The sequence below is a fragment of the Salvia splendens genome, chromosome 15, assembly GCF_004379255.2.
Source record: "Salvia splendens isolate huo1 chromosome 15, SspV2, whole genome shotgun sequence".
Classification (NCBI taxonomy): Eukaryota; Viridiplantae; Streptophyta; class Magnoliopsida; order Lamiales; family Lamiaceae; genus Salvia; species Salvia splendens.
The window spans coordinates 7,148,228-7,171,850 of NC_056046.1; the positions used below are offsets into that span (position 1 = coordinate 7,148,228).

The 23,623-nt window shown below is 36.6% G+C and overlaps 2 protein-coding genes across 3 annotated transcripts; one reads left to right on the plus strand and one right to left on the minus strand.

Annotated features, from left to right (window-relative positions):
• Positions 1 to 3,314: 3,314 nt before the first annotated feature.
• On the minus strand, positions 3,315 to 9,244 carry LOC121767473 (thiamine biosynthetic bifunctional enzyme TH1, chloroplastic). The gene is made up of 9 exons (XM_042163743.1): positions 8,914 to 9,244; positions 8,509 to 8,583; positions 8,351 to 8,426; positions 8,173 to 8,248; positions 7,147 to 7,281; positions 5,807 to 5,871; positions 5,592 to 5,719; positions 4,664 to 4,920; positions 3,315 to 3,964 (listed from the first exon to the last, which is right to left on the minus strand). The coding sequence occupies exons 1-9, from the start codon at positions 9,202 to 9,204 to the stop codon at positions 3,439 to 3,441; spliced, it is 1,629 nt and encodes a 542-aa protein (XP_042019677.1). The 5' UTR covers positions 9,205 to 9,244; the 3' UTR covers positions 3,315 to 3,438.
• A 4,689-nt stretch (positions 9,245 to 13,933) lies between these two features.
• On the plus strand, positions 13,934 to 23,577 carry LOC121767660 (ATP-dependent DNA helicase Q-like 4A). Of its 2 annotated transcripts, XM_042163991.1 has the most exons (26): positions 13,934 to 14,081; positions 14,292 to 14,370; positions 14,475 to 14,633; positions 14,984 to 15,038; positions 15,600 to 16,004; positions 16,095 to 16,259; positions 16,345 to 16,475; positions 16,794 to 17,163; positions 17,250 to 17,381; positions 18,021 to 18,107; positions 18,226 to 18,353; positions 18,859 to 18,979; positions 19,251 to 19,402; positions 19,467 to 19,602; positions 20,120 to 20,243; positions 20,316 to 20,386; positions 20,511 to 20,579; positions 20,734 to 20,862; positions 20,946 to 21,104; positions 21,258 to 21,338; positions 21,416 to 21,577; positions 21,742 to 21,797; positions 22,483 to 22,615; positions 22,705 to 22,799; positions 22,895 to 22,972; positions 23,051 to 23,577. In XM_042163991.1, exons 2-26 carry the CDS (start codon positions 14,351 to 14,353, stop codon positions 23,406 to 23,408), a joined length of 3,576 nt encoding a protein of 1,191 aa, XP_042019925.1. In that variant the 5' UTR covers positions 13,934 to 14,081; positions 14,292 to 14,350; the 3' UTR covers positions 23,409 to 23,577. The 2 variants fall into 2 exon arrangements, 1 of the variants encoding a protein (XP_042019925.1); XR_006043163.1 differs by lacking the exons at positions 22,705 to 22,799; positions 22,895 to 22,972; positions 23,051 to 23,577 and adding an exon at positions 22,223 to 22,334 and having other exon boundaries at positions 22,483 to 22,604.
• The last annotated feature ends 46 nt before the right edge of the window (positions 23,578 to 23,623 follow it).

Below are 23,623 nucleotides of genomic sequence, written 5' to 3' on the forward strand. Positions count from 1 at the left end.
ACATGCTCTTTCAAATAAATACATGCACAAATTCCATCCATCCTAAGCTTCAAAGATCAAGTAAAATCAAGCAAGATTTCCCAACCAGAAAGCCGAAGATATAGCATGCACCCGTCAATTACATGATTCAAAACACTTTAGCATATAATACACCCAATAAACGTGCATAATGCATAACAAATCAATCACAACCCCCCCCAAACTTGAATGCTTCATTGTCCTCAATGCAAGCAAAGAAGAACATAAAAAGTAAAGGGAAAGAATACTCCCCCAAACTTGGCATGATATTTTAGAGTTCTCAAACGAAGTATAAAGATTATCAAGTTCAATTATTTAAACTCTAATAATACTACACTACTGCAAGAATACAGTATCGTAGTAGTATTTCAAGTGTCGATCCACAGGGAGGCGAGATTGCTTACACTTAATAGGACTACACAAAGCATGTAAAGATTTTGTTTTGATTTTGAGAAGGTTAACTAACTTAAGCTACTAAAGTGAGGTTTTTAACACGTGAAGACAAGTCACTCCAAGTTGCTCTCTGAGCTTGCGTTGTTACACACCATTACAACGAACCATATGACGGGATTAGAATTATCAACCTAATCGCGTGCACTGAACATGTCTACGACGTATAGTTCACAGTCAGCTGAACACTTGTTCCATGAACCAGCTTTCAACGACATTTAATTCCTGCAGACGCGCGGGAACAAACGTCGTCTACTATAATTACTTACCTAATCCACTATCAACTTATCCCCTGAACAGTTCTAAATCGATAGCATACCAACAAACGATCAATCCTAAGCTATGTTAAAGAGACGATAGTTAAGATTTAACAACACTACATCATTAGCCAAAAACGTAGCATTTTAATTATCAAACACATTGTTGGTATCGAATATACGATTCAAGGTGTTAAAACAAATGCACAAGCCTAGATTACAACTTGGAGCAACAAAGAGAGTCTAGCCTATACACATAGTAGAATGTAGAAACAAAACCATAGGTGTGTGGCTCTCTTCGAGTGGAGTCGGGATTCGGGAATTGATGGTTGGAATAATGGTCGGAATGCCTTCCTTCTCTTCTTCCTCTCCTCTTTTCTCTCCCTCTGTCTTTTTCTATCTATCTCCCCCGAATTTTTTCGTCCTTTTCCTTATTTAATTGCTCAAAACTCCCGAGAGAAAACTGCCAAAATGCAGTTACAGCACCAAACGCCCGACCGGGCAGAATTAAAAGAGAAATTCGCCCGACCGGGCGAATAATCTGTACTCCTCATGCGTAATGACAATTGCCCGACCGGGCGTTTTTGAATCTTGGAATCGCCCGACCGAGCGAAGAATCTGACCTCCGCATGCATGCCTTCCTTCTTTCTTTTCACCATCCGAGCTTCGTTCCTACACCATAAACATACTTTTGCGAGCATCAAACTATATAAATCATGTAAAGTTAGGGGAATAAAAATGTATAATTTGATTCACATCACTTATGGTCTACAATTTGTCACGTGTAATTTTCATTTTTATTAATTAAATCGAAAAAGATAAAAAAAACTATCAAATTAGGTTTTGGATGAAAATGTCAATATAGTGTTTCGAAAATATCAACACCGTGTTGTGAGAATGTCAACACAATACTCTGAGAATGTTAACACATTGCTTATATTGACATTCTACATGTATTATATCGACATATTTTATATATCGTGTTGACATTTTGTTGATGGACGAAAAAATTGAAATTTTTTGAACTTTTTTCAAATTTTGATATCGGAACATATGCAAGTGAGATCTTGTTAGAATCCTTATGAAATTATCTTTTAATTTGATATATGTTGTGCGAAAAAATAATTTAAATCGAGAAAGTTATATGCGTTTTAAAGTTATGGGATATTTTTAAAAAGTTAGTTAAAACTAATTTGTTGTAAATTGACCTTAATATTCTTATCAACGCATTTTTTTTAAGCGAACACAATATTTTAATTACAATTTAAGGGTTTGTTTGGGTTAATAAATAAGATAATTAGTGGACCTTAATAATAATAATAATAATATAATAAAAAGTCGATTAAATGTTACACAGAAAAATGGGTTTTAAAGTTATGGGGTATTTTTCAAAAGTTAGTTGCAACTAATTTGTTTTAAATTGACATTAATATCCTTATTGACGGGTTTTTTTGAAGTGAATCGATCCCACGACCTTCTGATCCTAAGTCAAACGCGCTAATCCATTGCGCCATGCGGTCGGATATGCTTTTCCTATTGCCATTTACATAATAACAGCTTTCCTATTTCGATAAATTGTTCATACACTACTTAGTTCTTATCTTTTTTTGCAAATGAACATAGATTCAAAAATCGCGATGGTGAACTCAAACCCAAGATTTTTGGCTTTAAACATTACCACTATAATGCTAAGTCAACTCACACACACTAATTCTTGTGTATTTCACTCGATCATTGGGATGGTAATGTAAGGAGGCACAGAGATCAAGAACTAAATATTTAGTGATTAAGTGAAATGAGAATAAAATAGAAGATAAAAAACGTCATCTCAATCTGAAATGAGTCATTTCATTTTTAGTAAAATAATAAGAGCCTAACACAAAAAAACGTTTCTTACCTTATTATGTCTTCATTCATCTACTTTATGACTCGATAAGGAAGTAGATAAAAGAAAATAAAACAAGAGAATAGTAATAAACTAAGAGAGAGTTATTATGTGTGTTATTTTGCTGAAAAAAGATACTCACTTCGTCACTAAAAATTTATCGCCCCATATTCCACTAACTCATTCTCACTCATATTTTATTCTAAAACTAATACTCCGTAAAAAAAAATAGGACCCATGTTGTCCGGTCAAACGGTGACAATTACAAATTATAAAATACAGATGAGTACTATAATTCAACTATGATGAGATCATCACCCATCCAATTCAACACTGCTGGGAGGAAGAGAACTCGTTCGCCTTCAAAGGCCTAACCAAAAGGTTAGAAAACCCCAAGTATAGAAGTCCGTATATTATTCCATAGTATGACCCAAAGCAAACTCTAAATTTATTTCAACTCTTTTAAGGACTTCCTCAGGTCCAATATAAAATCGAACATGGCAAAAAAAATTAACATTTCCAAATACAAATAATTTTTTTGAAGCAATTTAAATAAAAATAAAAATTAGGGCGTTTTAGAAGTAGTTCAAATAAGTGAGAACAAAAAAACTATTCAGTCATTTGGTTGCAAAAATCTAAGGTGACTGACTGACTGACTGCATTTCTTTTTTTTTGGATACCACCTATTCAGCAAATGCGAACTATTGAGAGAGGTAAAACGACGGAATATTGGATAAATATGAATGCACTTAGAAATACAATCCATGAACAGTCCGAGAAAACAATATGCAGCCTCCATCAACAACAATTACTTCAATCAGAGCATTTTCATTGCCTTCTTGAATCCGTTATCACACTGAGCAAATGTTGCGTCTCGGCTAGAACAGATTCTCTGTCGAAAAGAGCCGATACAACTGCAACTCCTTTGAGATTTGGGACACCCAAGTCCATCACTGGTTTTGCATTTGAAATGCCAATTCCGCCAATCGCCACCACTGGCAACTTGGATGACAAACATACCGTTTTCAGCCCATCCAAGCCCACCGTGATATTGTTCTGTTTCGTATTTGTTGGATATACGCCGCCACAACCAATGTAGTCAGCCCCATCAACCCATGCTTTCTCAGCTTGTGCTGGAGTTTTGCAAGATACGCCAATAATTTTGTCAGGCCCAAGTAGCATCCGCGCAACATGAGCTGGAATGTCAGACTGACCAATATGAACTCCATCAGCATCACAAGCAAGGGCAACATCAATTCTGTCGTTGATCAGCAAAGGTACACCGCGGGAATGGCATATCTCGATACATGTTTTAGCTGCTTCCAGAAAATCCCCAGTGTTGGCATCCTTTTCTCTACAATATGCAGGTTTCATGGGATCATAAGTAACAGGAAAAAACTCAATTAAGCAGACATTTCTTGTTGGCCTCTGATTACAGAGTTCCAAACATTATATCAAGTAACAATATATTTAGTTCCTAAAGCAAAAAACAACGCCCATATGTATCTTTAACTAAACTATGCTCAAGGAGAAGATGGGAACGTGTTTTCTTTAATACCAAAAGGATAAATTGTATGATGGTTTTATGTTCTTCAAACTCTATGATTGCAAAGCAAGGGAGATACTATAGGACTCTTGCTGAATCTGAAATCTATATGCCTGACTCTATATTACTGGAAACTCTCCTATAAAGTATAAACAAACACATTCTTTATTCTCTTTCCTATCATTTTTAAAAATTCCTACCCAAGGGTGTCTGCATATATTGATTAGAATAACTAATCCATCCCATTGTTTCGGTACAAGTTGAAGTATTTTTTAATCTTGAGCATGAACGTATACTTGTGTTGAGCCTTACCAATTTTATAGCTGCATATCGTCAAGTTAAGCCTTACTAAGTCACTGTTTATAACAAACTAACATAAATAGATACAAAACGTAAAAGATTCCTCCTTAGGTAAATAAATGTGATGCACTATCCAAGTATCTACTCGAAAATCCAAATTATAAACTAAGTCTAGAAGAGAAGGGTGCAGGAGCTTTTAAATCAAACCTCAGCTGAACTATAGTAGCACCTCCTTCTATAGCAGCTTGAACAGCATCACTTATGGATCGACCCCACTTTTTGTTCATGTTGGAGTCTGTGACAGCATACAAGAGAAGACTGTTTGGGTCAAATGGTCGAGGCACGCATTGATTCAGGGCATTATTCTTGAGCTTCAGTAAATGGTCGAAGGGACCTTGATGTCCTTCTCCAATAAGAATATCCTTACTATAATACAGGGCAGATTCAACATACTGCTTAGCTCTCTGAAATGAAGAATACAGCAAGTAAGGAGTACGCACTTGACCTTTGACAAAAAGGGGGATGCAGAACAAAAAAACAGACAGAAATAAAGACATAGACCTAACCAGCCTGAGCAACATCATAGCCTACCAGACATTTCACTTCTAGATCTTCTTCAATATACTATTTGTGCTCTTAGAGATGAAAAGGAGAGATGTAATGACAGGACAGAAACATACTCTCTGTGCATTGTTACACTTACAATGTGCTATATAAAGGTGTTGAATCAGCAGTTTTTTAAAATATTGGGACCAAACAGTAACAAGTAACATATGTAAATGATGAAATCTGCAGCATCGGGTTACTCTATGAAAATGTTCACTTATAAGAGAGCATGCCAGATATAATGGCAGCTAAACACAACCCTATCCCTATGCCCAAGTGAATATCACCGATAGGTACACAAGAGTTTAAACTCTTTTAATTAGGGTTTTGTTAACTCTCAGTTGGTCTATGGGCTCCTTTCATTAACGATAAGTCGATAAGAAGAGTTTTTCTAGCTAAGCACAGTGAGCTTCCGGATCTCCTGTAGACCTATTCATAACAGTGAGCTGGGCAAGAACGTGAATATGTTTTGAGATTCAGATCTATCATCACATGCTTTGACCATAAAAAGAGATAGATGCTCAATCACCTTAACAGCAGAAAACAGTGGAGAACCTCTGGCAAGCTCGGCTGCTATAGCTGATGCCAAAGTACAGCCAGTTCCATGAGTATTATCAGTTATTATCCGGGCTGCTCGAAATTCAAATAACTCCTTACCTATAAAGTCAAGTCGTATATTACATGAATCTCAATATGGTAAGTAGATGCCATTGATCACAGTGTCAGAAGATTTATTAAGCATACCATCAAATAGAACATCAACTGCATCAGAGCAATTAGGAAGGTCGCCTCCTTTCACAAGAACATTTCTGAATATAAATTGAACCATTACAGCTCATTTCTTCAATTCTTGGTACTCTCAGAAAACAAAAAAATTAAGAAAAGTGCTAAATGACATTGAGAAAGGCACTACCAACCCCAACATCAGAATTTGAAGCACTTCATAATAAACAAAATAATTGATGTGAATGTTTTTAAGGACGGAACAAGATTTATTTAGACCTAAAACCCTATAGTACGCGCATAGGAAATGTATTGGGTCTTGTAGTAAGATCCCTTTCCTATACATGCTTTTCATAATATTTATTCACTCTGCCTGTTTTCACAAAGTCCGTGCACACATCTACCCATGAGTAGAATGGGTGTTACTTTAGATTTTAGAAGAATATGTGCGCATGAATACCACTTATAATTTGGATTAATACAAAATAAGATAAAATGGCAAGAGGTTATTTCAAATCAGGAATAGATTATCAGGTGGCATTTACTTCTATTGAGGGTAAAACACAATTCTAATTCAACTAACATGAATTCACCATTATGTCAGCTACATGTACGATTGAGGAAGAGAACGTAAAGGAAAGCCGTGAATAAGAGGTTTAGGTTAAAGCTTCACCTACTCTCAAGATTCTTTTGGTTTACATATGAAAGAGTATTGGGAAGCATTTGTTCCTCTAGTAATCCTGTTCTCCAGCGAATGCACCAAACTATATCTAAACTGGACTAACCACCTTCATTTGAAAAACTCCCTCATTCACCGGCCAAGGGATGCTTGAATAAGGGTTCCCTAATACTCCCTCCATTCCATAGTCCATAGTAGTAGCGTCATTTTTCCATTTTGGGTGTTCCATAGTAGTAGAGTCATTTTCTTTTTTAATAAAAAGTACCACATTTTCTCACTCTTTACTTTTCCCTCTCTCCAACTTTATTATCTTTTTATTTAATACATTCCACACCTTTTTCTTAATCTCCGTGCCGGAAAGAAATGCCTCTACTCCTATGGAACGGAGGGAGTACCAAGTATAAACTATTAAATAATTCTGCTCACATATGTATTTCATCTGTGCATGTCCATAAGCAACTTCTTCCATGTATTGAACACTGAAACACCACACTAGTATTCCTTGATAGTGAGTTACAAAAACTCATGTCATAATTCTCATTTCAGGTCAATGCAAGTCGAACATGCATGCCACTTCTACTTAAACAGGATATTCCTCATTTTTTAACATCAAAATGATGCTAAACATTGGGCCAGGTAAAGCATAACATCAAATTGAAAAAGTAGAGTTTCAAGAGCGGACCGGCAGCCAAGATCATAAATCTTTTTTGCTGCAAAATGCATGTCAGCGACTGTTTCAAGTCTTGCTCCACAAAGTAAGGCAGATGCTTCTCTTATATTAGGAGTTACTATATCAGCCAGCGGAAGAAGCTCCTCCCTACAGAAGCATACACCATATTTAAGTAAGAAAAAATATATACTGTCATATAGAAAAATGACTCATCAGGTAAGAGTTTTCATCACCACCTGTAAGAATGATTCATTTTATTTTTATAAGGAAACCAACACTACTGAAAATAATTGCTAAAACTCCTCATAGATATGTGGAAGATGCAAATAATGGGAAACATTTTGGCTGTGTTCATGGTATAAATATGATCCAAAGGAGATGCAAGTTTAATACTATGGTTGAACACCTTATACGGTGGTTCATCCTACCAACCTAATATAAGAATTATTCATTTAAAATGTTTGTCACTTAACTCATTTCGCAAATGACTGTAGCTCCTCGCCAGCACAAGACAATTCATAATGAAACTAAGAATACATTTAAGCTTCAGGTGATGGCGGATGTTGATATTAACTACTCCCTCCGCCCCACAAAAATATGCACTCTTTGCTTTTTAGTCCGTCCCACAAGAATATGCACTTTCTAATTTTGGAAACTTTTTTTCTCTCTAATGAGGTAGAACCCATTCTCCACTAACAATACTTTAATTACTTTTTCTCTCTACCTCTCTCTTACTTTACCAATTTTGCATTAAAATCCGTGTCGAACCCAAAGTGCATATTCTTTTGGGACAGAGGGAGTAGTACTTATTACTTAGTCAAAACAAATGAAAACTAAACTCCTTTCTTTCCTAATAAGCCAGTTCAAACTGGGTGAACACAAGGAAGGCATGTCATGGTATGGACAAGCCACTATTTGTTTGTTATTTAGACTGATTAGCCCAAAATCTGTAGCTTTTTGTGTTTGAAACGAGTATAGGTATGACAACTATAACAGACAAGAATGGAAGGAACACTCATCAGTTATATATGTACATACCTCAAGGTATCCAGAACGGAAGGACCAGCTAGTACATCACCACTTGTAGATACCATGACAGGATCAACCACCAAAGCTTCCTTATATAAGTTTATATTGTCAACAAAGAACTATCTAATATTATCATTGGCTTAGAAAACTGACTGATTTAGCTGGTAAATATTGTTGTTCAGCATACCTCTAACTTGGAATTCCTTGAGGCTCTGACACAAGACCTTGATTATGCCAGGTGAAGGAAGCATACCAGTTTTCACCTGTCAATTCCACCAAGCACAACATCACTCACCCTTAGCAATAAAGTTCGTTTTCAAACCACCTTCGTTCAGAAGAACTTACAACATCAGGATGCATATCCGATAGCACCGACTTCAGTTGCTCCCTGACGAATTCCTCAGGTAAAATGTTCACTCCCTGTGACATCAATTAATAAACCCACTTGATAATTCTAAACTTACATATAGAACCTTGACTCTTTCACATACCTAATATCATTGATTTCTTATCATAAATTATAGTATGTACAACATAAGGAAAAAATGTTCAAAACTACAAAATCCGTTAAATCCACCATACTAGACTAGAGCTTGTTCTCTACCTCGAGGCTCAAGTCATCAAAGCTCATACCTCACGCGATAACTTTCGATGCTAAGTCGCAATTCATAGATACGAAGAATAATTTGGAAAAATAGCACATGACCAAATGTAATATGTGCAGGTCCTCGATGCGATGAAACAACAAACCTGGACTCCGGCGGTGTTCTGAGCCGTGACAGCGGTGATAACGGTTGAACAGTAAACACCTCGGGCGGCGCAGGCCTTTAGGTCGGCTTGGATTCCAGCGCCGGCGCCGGAATCGGAACCGGCGACGGTCAGCACGTGTGGGACCCGCACTTGAGCCGACTCTTGTTGTTGCTGCATTGCTCGCATACGGATACTCTTAGAGATAAAATGAGGGAATTTACGATGATGAGAGTGAGTGGAGTTGAAAATTTTGAATGGGGAAGTGGTGTGTAGCTGAATATCTGTCATCATCGTAGCTGAATTTACGATGACGGTGGTTTTGATTCTCCAATTATTTTATTATATTTATCCATTTGCTCACGAGGAACGTCTTTCTCCAACTTAATAGAGTTTATTTTTCTCTATTTTAAAAAAATATTAATAATGCTTTCTCTTTTTTCTTATGTGACATCCGAACCCTCAAATATTTATACTAATTAAAATTGAAAATTATGATTAAAATTATAACTTTTGATATCATATCAATAATAGTAGTACGGGGTATTATATTGCTAACTGTCTCTTAAATTGCTAACTATAATTAAATATTAGATAATTAAATCAAGGTATAACATCATTGATCCACGAATATCAATATGAATATGATGCAAGAGAAAATGTCAATTAGGGTATTAATGTCAATTAACAAAATGTTAGTTATAATCAATATTTAAAAAATATTCCAAAACTGTAAATGATTATAACTATCTCAATTTATATGATTTTTTTACACAAAATATACCAAATTAAAGATAATTTTATAAGGATTCTAACGATATCCCACTTGCATATGTTCCGATGTCAAGATTTGATTTTTTTTTTGAATTTTCGTATTTTTTACGTATCAGTTTAATGTAAATGTATGTATCAAAATATGTCAATATAATAGATATACAATGTCAATGCAAAATTATGTTGACATATTCAAGGAATCACATTGATATTTTTTATATATAATATTGACATTTTATCCAAAACCCTAAATTTGGTCATTCTTCTAATCTATTAAAATTTAAATAATAATAAAAGAAAATTACACATGATAATTTATAGACCATTAGATATTTGGAAATCCTATGGACTTAAATTAATTGCAGTTAGCAATTAAGGGATGAGTTATTAATTGATCACACCCGTAGTACTATATAGTATTTGGCCATAGTGGGAGTGTTATATTGCTAACTCAATACTTAAGTGCTAACTACAACTAAATAATAGTCATTAGATATTCAAATTAAGGCCTGGATCATTAGCCCCGGAATGTCGATACAATCAACAAAAAACGTCAATAAGGGTATTTAGGTCAATTTACAATAAATTAGTTGTAACTAACTTTTGAAAAATATCTCATCACTTTAAAACATATAACTTTCTCGATTTAAATTATTTTTTTGCACGACATAAATCAAATTAAAGATAATTTCATAAGGATTCAAACGAGATATCACTTGCATATGTCCCGATGTCAAAATTTTCAATTTTTTCGTACAGCAGCAAATGTCAACCTGCTATATAAAAGACGTCAATATAATACATATAGAATGTCAATATAAGCAATGTGTTAACATTCTCAAAACACTGTGTTGATATTTTCGAAACACTATATTGACATTTTCATCCAAAACCCTAATTTGTTAGTTTTTTTTTTATCTTTTTCGCTTTAATTAATAAAGTGAAAATTACACGTGGCAACTTATAGACCACAAGTTTTCTAAAATCCTATGGTCTTAAATTTGTTATAATTAGCAATTAAATGATGAGTTAGCAATTGATCCCTCCTTCAATTTGGTTTGTATTCAAAACAAAAATAGGTACAAATCAAATCAACAATATAGTATTTGGCCATATGAAAATGATGAATAAAGAATCTAGTTATGAACAGAACTCATATTCCTGTCAAAGTTATAAATTGAACGACTAAGAGCATATACATCCGTGCTCTTGCCAACGAGCACGGATGTGGGCCTGGCCCCACTTTTTTCTACCTGCTCTTAGGCAATAGCACAATACTCACATCCATGTTCTTCCGCAAGGACGAGCACAAGGGTCCCACCATTCAATTATTCAATTTAAATAAAAACATTTCCACAAAATTAAAATGCATTAAAAATACCTGGAATAATATTACAAAATACATTAAAAATTAAAAATTACATAATTAAAATCATAAAAAAATAAAAATTACCTAATTAAAATCCTAAAAATTAAAAATTACATAATTAAACTCCTAAAAATTAAAAATTACATAATTAAATTCATAAAATTAAAAAACACACTACTCGTGGCCGAATTTCGCCCATATGTGTTTGATTAGGTCTTCTTGTAGCTCAATGTGGGTTCGGGTATAGCGCATTGTGTGCCTTGTTTCGATCCTCTCACCCACCGTCGTATGCACACCTCGGCGTGAAGGAGACATCGCGCTTGAGCTTCCAGCTTCATCATCGTCGTAAAAGCTAGCCGCCCTCGGTCATTCGTCGGCTATAATCATGTTGTGTAAGATAATACACGTGTGCATAATGTCGGCGATATTTTTCACGTACCACAGCCGAGATGGGACCTTTACAATGTTGAATCGGGCTTGAAGGACCCCAAAGACTCTTTCGACGTCTTTCCGCGCGGACTCTTGACGCTGCGCAAAAAGAACCCGTCTCGGGTCTTGCGGATTGCTGAGCGTCTTCACGAAAGTCAACCACCTTGGGTAGATACCATCGGCGAGATAGTAACCCATGCGGTATACATTTCCGTTGACGGTGAAATCGATCGCCGGTGCTACACCTTTCAACGCATTATTGAAGAGGGGTGAAGAATAGAGCACGTTCAAGTCTTTGTTGGATCCGGCTACACCGAAATATGCATGCCAAATCCATAGGCGGTAGTCGGCGACCGCTTCAAGGATAAGTGTTGGGCCGCCGCCTTTGTGGCCGCTTAAGTGTTGCCCCCTCCAAGCAGTCGGACAATTCTTCCACCTCCAATGCATGGAGTCAATGCTGCCAAGCATACCGGGAAAGCCATGGACTGTTTCGTGAAGACGAAGCAACCGTTGGCAATCATCGGTGGTGGGTGCCTGAAGGAATTCATCACCGAAAGCTGAACGAACGCCCTCGCAAATATTTTTAAGACAAAGGATTCCGTGGACTCACCGACATGCAAATACTCGTCGAAGAGGTCGGCCGTTTGCCCAGTAGCGAGTTGTCGGATGGCACACGTACACTTCTGCAACGCCGAGAGACTTTGCCAACCGGCTGCATCTGAACCTGTTTGGAAGTATTCAATACGGGCGGACAATGTGTTGACAATACGCATGAACAAGCGCTTTGACATGCGAAAACGGCGCCTAAAGTAATCTTCCGGAAACCGCAGGTGGTCGGAAAAATAGTCGGCAACGAGTCTTTCGTGGGCTCCCTCCCTGTCACGATGGATGTAGCGGCGAGTTGATCTAGTTGGTTAAGAAGGAGGGGCGGGGGTATTCGCTACGACATATGCTTCATAAGCGGCACGATGTTGTTCGTAGTATTCTTGATCTTCGCGCTCCGCTTCGGCAATGAGATAGGTGAAATTCATTTGAGGTTTTGAGTGAGAGATGAAGGTGTAGATAAGTTATATGAAAAATATGAATGAGAGATGATTTGATGTGAAAATGAATGATGAATGTGTGTATTTATAGATGATTTTGGGGAAAAAAATAAAAAAAATAAAAAATACAAAAAAACGGGCAAAAAAATGGCCATTTTGTCGGGATTGTGATTTTTTTTTGGTATTATTTTTCGATTTTTTTAAAAAAGATTTTCCAACGGGTATGCTGTTGGACAATCACAACGCGCCACGTCGCTTGCTCGCTGGCACGGACGTGCTCGATGCATCGAGCAACGCTGTGCCAGCGGCAAGAGCGCAGCGGTGGACAGCGGTGCCGCGCCGCTGGCACGGACGGACGATTAATTGCTCGCCGCCGCTGTGGATGCTCTGAATTTTGCCACCATTAAGTAAGAAATCCCCAATTTAAGCGAGTTCACCCGATTGATTAGACTTTATTCATGGACTCATGAGAGTTTACTTCGTACTATGATAAAATTTTAAGTATTTAATTGCATTTTTCAATTATTGAGAACTGTCATGAATCTATCACAACTCACGTCTAATAAATTTGTTCCTAAAAACATTCTATGATGCGAAATATAAATGATTCTCATAGCTTTGTAGAAGTGCATCAAGGCAATGCAAATGTAGATGACAGTTGAAATGTAATAGTTAGGATTTCAAAAAGTACGACTATATACGCTTTCTAAAAATAGGAACTTTGAAAGCGATACTAGTTTTATTACAAAATTAGTAGAATAAGAGAGAAAAGAAAAAAAGGGCAAAATGAGAGCGGGGAGTAAATAAAGTCATGGAATTAGTGTTATTAGATTAGAGGATCCATTTCCTAAATTTGAGAATTTCTATTTTTAGGAAACAGATAAATAAAAAAAGAATTTATATTTTAAGGAAACGGAAGGAGTAAGTTTACATCAAAAGGTTGTGTAGTGTTATCCACAAAGTTGTAGAGTGGTTAGTATGTATATGAGGCCAAATGCTTCGGGTTCAGGTAAACAGTAACCCGACCTTTAAATTTATGTTCAATTTTCAATAAATAGAATTATTATTATTTTTTAAATTTTAGTGTGAAATTTAAATTTAAATTATATTATACATTATTACAATATTTTTTCCCTGAAATTACCATACTAAATCGAACTGAATAGTCTCAATTTTGTAAATAATTTTCCAAATAAAACCACAAAAAATCAAAATATTAAAATTAAATTCTATATTTATGCCTCGGCTTGTTAAACATAAAGAAGGTCAGTAGCGGCACGGGCCAGCAATGGTTTCGCTTGAGCCCGTGAGGGTTGCTAATTGCTATTGATTGGGACGAAGCCAGTCCACCAAATATAGGCCCAAGTCACCAAAATTCTAAAATTTGCAATTATTCATTTCCCGCCAATCTATGTCCCCTTCCTTAAGCTTTTCCCCCACTCTCCTATTCAAGCTTCGCATCGGTTCAATCCCCTCTCTGCATTATTAGTTGGAACCGAGCTTACTGCTTCTTAGGAATTGCCGGAGCTCTGACTGTTTGGCTTTCCGAACGGCTGGTTCGTTTTCCCATCATTTTCGAATTTGTCAGTGCATTTTTGTGGATTTTGAAGTTGCGTCTGCGTTTTTGCGGCTTCTAGAAATCCAATTTTTATGGGGAGATACGAAAGCGTTGAGATGATTTATGCCGGAAATTCGTTATTATGAAACGAGAAATGCAAGTTTGGATTAACACTGATTTTTTCTTCATAATTTTGCTTAAAATTTAGGATGATGATCTGGATTTTCCGATGACGAGGATAATCAGGAAGAGCAATTTTTAGTAGCGATGAAGCAAAATCATTCGAGGCAAGGAAAATGGGCTACCTATTTCAGTTCATATTTTTTTTTAATAATTTTTGTGTACGCATGCGTGAGTGTAATTTTAAGCCTTAAGTTCCTTTTTGATGCAGCGGGAGCAACTCCGATGGAGGCATCAATTGTAAATTCAATTGGCTTGAGCATGCCAAAGCACATAATAACTTCTCGAGCCAAGATAAGTTCTTGAGCTCGAAATTCCTGTACTCACTGTCAAGTCAGAGACCTCAAGTTGTCAAAGCAACGGGTGCTAGGTACATACTTCATTGCGTTATCTTTCTTCGGGAAATGAATATCTGCTTCTGTATGTGGAATATCGTTTTCTATTATTCTCAATTTGCTCCTTTACATGTACCAATGTATCTAATACTATGTTCAACCTATGTAACCAAACTTCAAATCTTTCACTGGACTTTCATGAGAGAAGATAAATTGTAGAAGCACTTAAGTACAATAAGAAGGAACTATCTCGCCCATGCTTCCCAAACCATTCTTACTCTTTGACAACCCTAAGGATTGGACAAGATGTTGGACATGTGAATGTTGGTTCATTACGACTTTTTTGCATTACCTCTTTATCCTTTTTATTTTTTGTTTCCTTTAGGCACTTGCTTTGTCAAGTTCAGAACGACAGGATGCAGGGTCAACAACTTGAAAAGGTGAAGTATCAATAGGATGTGTGCATGTTATTTTATTTTAATTGCTACTTAAAATATGAACAAACATCGGTTTTGTTCTTATAATCTTAGCCTCTCAGTGCTTGTTTAGGGAATTTACATTACTTAAGGATCCTTTAATGCTTTTCTTTTCATCTTACAATATTGTAGCTACAAAAATATACGCCATTTCCCGTCTGCATTAGACATAAGAGGTTGCATATTTCCCTTTTCCTGACTCAAAATGCTAAAGTTGTGTAACATACAAATAGAATTTTATAACGCGTAAGCTTTTTATCTTTCAGTATTCATCATATAGCTACTGAATGGAAATTATCTTATACATGTAAAAATTTCCCTTTTCTGAGTTGTTATTGCTGGTGGCCCCCCTCCTAATTAGGCTAACGCTTAAACAGAAATGTTTGTATCATACTTTTTGGCTTAGCGTTGTGCTCCAGTTGACCTCCCCGGGTGGCTTGTTGTGAAGCTTTTGATAGAGTATCTATCCTTAATTTAAGATAAAAAAATTATATCAAATGCTAATTGGAGTGTAAATATCAGCAGGCCTGGCAGCTGCTTTCTAGCCTCCAGTTATCTTCTAGAAGTTATAGTAAACCTGGGAAAAGCATTCCTTTAGCAAAGAATGTCAATGCATCTATATCTGGAGGTTCAAGACAAACAACACAGCTATTCCAATCTGATTTGAAGAGCATGGCTGCAGGGCGAGATCAAAATCATAAAAGCTTTAGTAGTAAAGGGGATGTACAAGTTGGTGGGCCCAGTAAAAGCCTGAACAGTTGTTATACAGCCAACACTGTTGAGGTTAAGGAAGGTAGACAGTTTCCAACCATGCAGAATGGCTCACACTCTGTCCACCATACTGCAATTAAATCTACTACGCAAGCAAGTACAGGGAATGACCCCAGGTCTTCCTTTGCTGTTGACATAGATGATGATGATATTTTGGAGGTAATTCTTTCAGTGGCTGTGGCTTACAGTATCCGTATGTTTATGATTAAATTTGTACTGACAAGAATTGACAAAAATCTCTCTTTTCAGGATATTGACGTGGACCAAATAGTTTTAAATCATTATCAGTCAACACCTCAACCATCACTCTCTAAAATTCCACCAATTACTCCACCTGCGGTTAAAAACAATTATCCTAACGATGAAATAAATTTACCTCCAGAGCTGTGCTTGATATGCAGTCACGGTTGTAAGGTATTACTCCTATTTAATTTTACCTATCAACGATTCACAATTCAGATATACTGCCAAATTCTAATACTGGACTTTGTTGGAGCAGATAGGTCTGTGCTCTGAAGCTTCAGACCACCTTAAAACGTTGAAGGATACCCTGATAGCTATATCAAATGATCTAATTGACAATGTTGATGATATGTCTCCTGAGAAAGTAGATGCCCTTCGCCAGGAAAGGTTTGTGTATCTTTCTTTCCACTGCCTACACTTTCATGATTTAATGGTTTTCTGGAAGCAATGTTGTGGTCAGAATATTTCAAACTAGAATGACTGCTGATGCAGAGCTGCCATTTCCAGAATTGTGTATCAACATGGATATTTTGTATGACATACAACAGTTGATTTAGAATCTATAATTTCCTGAATGGTTTTATAATACTAGTCTTTCATTATCTACTTTTCCTATAAGCCTTTGTCCAAGTAATGTATCAAAGGAATTTTATTTATCTGACTTCTGTAATGTTATCAAATAATCTATTTTTATGATATTGTTAGGCAGCAGCTGAAGGAACAAATTAAGCAGCTTGAGAAGCATATTCCAAACATGTCAGTCAACGAGGAAAGAAGAACATCACATTTTTCAGCCTCTACAGCAATACCTATGGCTTTTCACTACGAGACTCCTGGCACAGTGCCGTACACAATTGGTCCCACAAGACTTGATTCCCAGTTCCAAGAAAACAATTCATTATACGACTCTGATAGATGGGGTTCATCGTCATGCTATACAACAGATGGTATAGGGGTTTCAACTCCATATGAGAGAACACCTTATGTGCCCAAGAATATTGAAGTTAATTACATAGACGGTTCAAATGACCAAAAATGGAGCAGTCAGGGATTTCCTTGGATGAAAAAACTAGAGGTTTAATATTGGATTTCATCTTTGACTTAAATTCCATTTATTGACATTCTAACAATCTAACCTGTTGTTCATCTGTTGATTATCAGGCTGAAAACAGAAAAGCATTTGGTAATCATTTCTTTCGGCCAAACCAAAGAGAGGTGATCAATGCTACTATGAGTGGACATGATGTGTTTGTTCTTATGCCAACTGGAGGGGGGAAAAGTCTGACTTACCAGGTAAAATGTTTTCTTTTACATAATTGCCTTTTTCCCCTTTAGTTCAGCCTACGAACTCTTTGCACTGTGAGACTTTTGAGCTACACTCTCTCCCATAGTTACTATTTATCAGTGATATATTCTTTTCAGTTCAAGTTTGTATTGTGATTATTATTATTATTCAGCCTGCAAATTGAATTCTCATTTGAATTAAAAGCTGAGAGCTGATGATTCACATTTTTGCTTTCATCATCAGCTACTATCTGCAATAGCAGGAAAGATTTTTTTTTCCTGCAGCATGCAGCCTCTGCTATGTTGGATTTAATATATGTGATGAGTCACCTGGCTTGGTATGCTAGCAATATTTATAAGGGATTTTTTTTCAAGAAATGGAAGTAGAATTGTGCTTATGACACAGCATAAAATGCTGATAAGAGTCACTGTCTTGAAATTTTACAGATTGTCCTCAGGTCAGAAATTTGCTTAACATTTTTGAATGTACTACTGCAGTGTGAAATCATTTTTTCCCTTCTTCTTGCAAACTAATGGACATTGAAATTCTCTCTAACTGGTGGTATAAAGCAAATCTTCAATTACTTGTCATTTTGTGAGTTTTCTTTAGGTTTCCTCTAACATGATTTCAATGCTCCTTTCCTGTAGCTCCCTGCACATATATGCGCTGGTATAACTTTGGTCATTTCACCTCTTGTTTCTCTTATCCAAGACCAAATCATGCATCTTTTGCAGGTAATCTTGTATATTAGACCAGCTAAATGATAGTTTTTTTTTCTCCATTTGTTTCAATTCTTGCTATCATAAGAAAATTTTCACCCTATTGTGTTTGTTTTTATCAAATCACAACCAGGCAAACATAGGTGCTGCTTATCTCAGTGCCAGCATGGACTGGGCTGAGCAGCAGGAGATTCTTAGGGAGCTTAATTCAGAATACTGCAAATACAAGCTGCTGTATGTCACCCCTGAGAAAGTCGCGAAGTGAGTATATGTTCATAGTTCTATAACCCTGTCTTCAGATTGCATGCCTGGAATTGTTCTTTATTTCTTGGTCATATGTTGTTTTCAATAATGCTTATGCCTCTAACTGATGCTTTGCTATAAAATTCGAGGACTGCAAGCTTAACAAAAAACATTTTTACTGGATTATTTCTTCTCAAAAGCTGAGTTTAGTCAAAGATTGTTTTCTTTTTTTAGAAAATTCAAGCCTTTTCTTGGAGACATTTAATTTGAACCATAATGAGCAACATGTTTTTTTGTGCATTGTTATGATTTTCTGTCTTTTTGTTAGATGGAAATGTTTGAAAATGTAAACATCATGTCCAGTTTTTTGGGTTCATTTAATTTCATTTCAAGCTGATCAGAGTGTCATTTTGTTTATGGGTTATAGAAGAGAGTGGAATTTTAAACCATAAGGCATTCCATATTTTCCATTGACATTCTAACAAGTTGTAAACAACTATTTCGTGCTGTTTCATGCTTGTAGAAGTGACGTCCTACTGCGGCATTTGGAGAACCTACATGCTCGTGAGTATCTTGCTAGGATTGTAATCGATGAGGCTCATTGTGTTAGCCAATGGGGACATGACTTTAGACCAGATTACCAGGTTTATATTGAAGCTCTTCATATTAAACATCCGTTTTGTGTGAGTGTTGGAATAGACTACATATTTAGAGCATGAAGTAGATGAATTGCTTATTGCTTAGAGTAATAATAAAACGCGCTGCAATAACATTCATCTGCTGATGCATTTGTGAAGATCTTATTTTCCTATGACATGTTGCAATAGCTTGGGAAACAGAAATTTTCTATTTGCTACAAAAAATCATGCTTGGAATAGATTGGCTTTACCCAGTTTGGATTTGGTATCTATGCAGAGTCTGGGCATTTTGAAGCAGATGTTTCCAACTGTACCTGTATTGGCCTTAACCGCTACTGCTACTATTAGTGTAAAGGAAGATGTTGTACGAGCTCTTGGTCTAGTGGATTGCATCGTTTTCAGACAAAGTTTTAATCGTTCGAACCTGCGGTAAGTGATAACTTCAATTTATATTGCTCAAGCTTGTAATTTCTAATGTTTCAAAACAATTCAGGTATTCGGTCGTTCCCAAAACAAAAAAGTGTATAGAAGACATTGACAAATTTATCAAAGAGAATCATTTCGATGAGTGTGGGATCATTTATTGTCTTTCTAGAATGGATTGCGAAAAAGTAGCTGAAAAGTTAAAGGTTAGTATGCTGACTTTGATAATTCTGTTCACTTGATGATTTTTGAAGATGGTATAATGTATATAGGAGCTGTCCCCTAATCCTGGTGTGGAATTATTCCATATTTTGCTGAGATTGTGTCATTGCTCAGAAACACAATCAGCGTGGGTTTAAATATCTTAAAATCAATGTGAATTTGAAAATTTCCTTGAACATTATAGTTGAATGATGTTCTGCATGCTGCAACTTAAACAGGCATCTATGGTATTTTGGCTCAGTTCCATAATTTGGTTGTTCAGTTATAGACCTGTAGTGGAGTATATTTTATCTGACATTAAGCACAAGCATTTGAGTTGGAACTATGAACAGGATCTGAAACTTAAAAATCTTTTTACAATTTTCCTCTTAAAAGGAAATAAATAAATAAAGGTAAAGTTTGCAGTTATAGCAGGGAGAGGAAGATCTAGCTGTTGTGTATGAGCTGTTAAAATTTCATATTTTCTTGCAATTTTATGTAGTCTGCTTATGCATTTTTCAGGAGTATGGACACAGGGCAGGATTTTACCATGGGAGCCTGGAGGCTACACAGCGTACAATGATTCAAAGACAGTGGAGTAAGGATGAGATCAACATTATATGTGCAACAGTGGCCTTTGGCATGGGTGAGAACGCCTACATAGTTGGTTCCCTTTGAAGCTAAAATTTGTGCTGAGTCTGCTCACAATTTCTTTTAGGTATCAATAAGCCTGATGTTAGGTTTGTCATTCACCATTCTCTTCCGAAATCTATTGAAGGCTACCATCAGGTAATATCTGAAAGCATTCTCTAATCTCTGATTCTCCATTTCCCTTCTAAAAGTCCTATAATATTTGTAGCACAATCATTACCGTATCTTCCTTAACTGGTGAATATAAATTTACTGCAAGTAGGAGTGTGGTCGTGCTGGTAGGGATGGTCAGCCTGCATCTTGTGTGTTATACTACAGCTATAGTGATTATGTAAGTTCCCATCCTCCTTTGATCATGTCGTCTTCCTAGTTTTCTTGTGTGGGCATCTTTCTTTGTTTAGGATCACTATCTGAAGTTCTAACACTCTTATATGTTTACTTCCCGTCAAACTGAACTTGCATTTTCCTAATCTGTTTTTCTGCAGATCCGAGTGAAGCATATGATTACTCAAGGTGCGTATGAGCAAACTCCCTTTGCATCCGGACATGGTCGTAGCAACATGACATCCTCCGGGAAGTTATTGGAGACAAACACTGAGAATCTTCTAAGAATGGTACTAAAAGTATAATTTTCTATGCGCTATCTAGCATCAGTGCATCTTTAATAAGTATCTTCTTATTACTGAACTGTTTTCAGGTTAGCTACTCCGAGAATGATGTTGACTGTCGACGCCTGCTACAGCTTATTCATTTTGGAGAAAAATTTGATCCTATTAACTGCCTGAAAACATGTGACAATTGTTCCAAGAACCACATCTGTGTTGAGAAAGACGTGACTGAGATAGCAAAGCAGCTGGTTAGGATTTTTACTGTTAATTGTTAATTTTCTTATTTTTTTCTTTACATCTAGAGGATAAATCGTGTCTGTAGTAATCAGTTTGTGAATTGTAAAATAGAATCAACCTCTAGTCAATTTACACTTTCTAATGCTATGCAATATGCTTTACAGGTTGAATTGGTAAAGATAACAAGACAGCAGTTTTCAACTGCCCATCTGTTGGAAGTCTACAGAGGTTCCTTGAGCCAATATGTATGTCCTGATGCAGAAGTGTATTCCCCTTTCCCTTTATTTAGGCAACTTATTTCACCGTTTTGACACAAAATCAGGTCAAGAAACACAGACATGAAGCACTGAGCCTGCATGGAGCTGGAAAACATTTGGCTAAAGGTGAAGCATCTCGTGTGTTGCGTCATTTGGTAATTGAAGATATCCTTTTTGAGGAAGTGAAAAAGAGCGATGTATATGGATCAGTGTCCTCAGTGGTGAAGGTAAGCCTTTCTCATTGTTTTTGGAAGAATATGGGGTTTACATGAACAAGGAAAAGTACTCCTTCCGATCAGCATTCCGTTATCTTTCTTCTCTACCTGCCATCTTTCTCCATTCGATTTGCTTATTTAAGAATGAACTTTGTGCATGGATTTCTTTATCTCAGGTGAATGACTCCAAGGCCCGCGGTATCTTTGTTGGAGGCCAGACAATTAAATTAAGGTTATGTTTGCTTGTGTTTATGAATTATCATTGCTTTTCTTTTTGGCGTGAAGTCTTTTCAAAATCAAGTACTCCTACTACTATTTAATAATCGCTGGAATGCTGAATGTGGGCACTTAAAAAATTTGGTAGGTACTTTTTTTACTTGCTGATGCTCTAGCATCTGTCCATCAGTCCATGTCAGGAAATGATTATGGTCTCATCTCTTCAGTAGGGATCTGATATAATAAAATTTCAAATAGTTTTGAATGACCATGTCCATGTATAGTTCTATTGCTCTAGTAAGCTATTTACACATTTGCTCCATCCTTTTAGTTTCTTCAACAAGCTTTTTAACTTAATCACATGATTGATACCATACAATAATTGAAATAAGGTGATAGTGTCTACTTATTGACTGTATCATTCCTGAATTCCACTTTCAGACAACTCTTCCGTCAGCAATTTGCATTTTTGTGGAGTTGCAGCTGATTTCTTCTTTTCATGTGCATCTGGCTTCTTTCTGGTTCCTCGTAAATATGCTTCTAACCATGCTAAGTAATGTTTTCCCAAAAAAAATAGTAATGTTTTCCCAGTAGCTTAACTGATTAGCCTTTTGATCTTCTAAAAAATTTTCATCATTTCTGTGGAACTATTCTGGAGATTATCGTTTACTGACACCATCATTTTGTGGAATTATCTCTAGATTCCCGTCTACTGCTAAAGCTTTCAAGTCAAGTAGATCAGAAGCCACTCCAGCGAAAGGCTCACTGACATCAGGAAAGCAAACCTCTCAACAGACGGAGAACCCCGCCCAACCACAGCCGAAAGTGGATGTGGTAGATTCTCTGAGTTTTATTTAGTGGGTGGTTAATGAAATCTTCGAGTCTACTTGCAGTTAATTATCCAATGTCTGCCAACCACACAGGATCTCTCAGGCAAGCTGTTTGAATCGTTGCGAAAACTTAGACTAGCCCTTGTGAAGGAAGGTGGAGATGGGCTTTGTGCACATCATGTTTTCACGTATGGCCATCTTTGAATGAATAATCGATCCAGTTTACGTTCTTTATAATCAGGCGTGACTTACATTGTACTACTTGTCTTCTTCTCCTTGTTAGAAATGGTACATTGCAGCAGATCGGCATAAAAGTACCTAGAACTAAAGAGGAACTTCTAGAGGTCAATGGCATCGGCAAGTAAGTAACCGGCCCTGTTGTTGTAAGCATCCACCCGGCGCGCTAAGCACTAACCCCCTACATTTTCCACCATTTCAGAATGAAACTGAGCAGATACGGAGACAGGTTGCTGGAAACCATTGAAGCCACCATCAGGGAACATAACAAAGAGAAAAGTAGAAGCAGCAGCAACGACAGCCTCGACTCAAAAAGGAGAAGAGATGCTGCCAGTATCCCTGATGGGAATGATGACTTCACCGAGAGCACTGCACGGACCAAGAAAAGGCTGGTGAAGAAACAGGACAAAAGCTCACAGCAGCAACAGGCATACCAGTTTGATCTCGGTGACATCGACTTTGACGATGATCTATTTGATGTCGAAGTCGATCAAAGTACCAGTGGTAGAGTTCTACCTTCATGGTCAGGGTCAACCAATGGAAGCCAACTCCATGCTTGATTTTGTATACGTTGCTTCGAACAAGCATGTTGTACCTTAACCACCAACATTTTATAACTAGAATCTTCACTTGTTTACTCTAATTTTTGCCATAGATGGAAAATGTATCAAAATCATCTAGTAATATTTATATTTGCATTTGTAGGAAATCCAAATGTTATTTTATTTATTATTTCACGAATATCGTTTCATCATTCATGACTTCTAAAGATCTA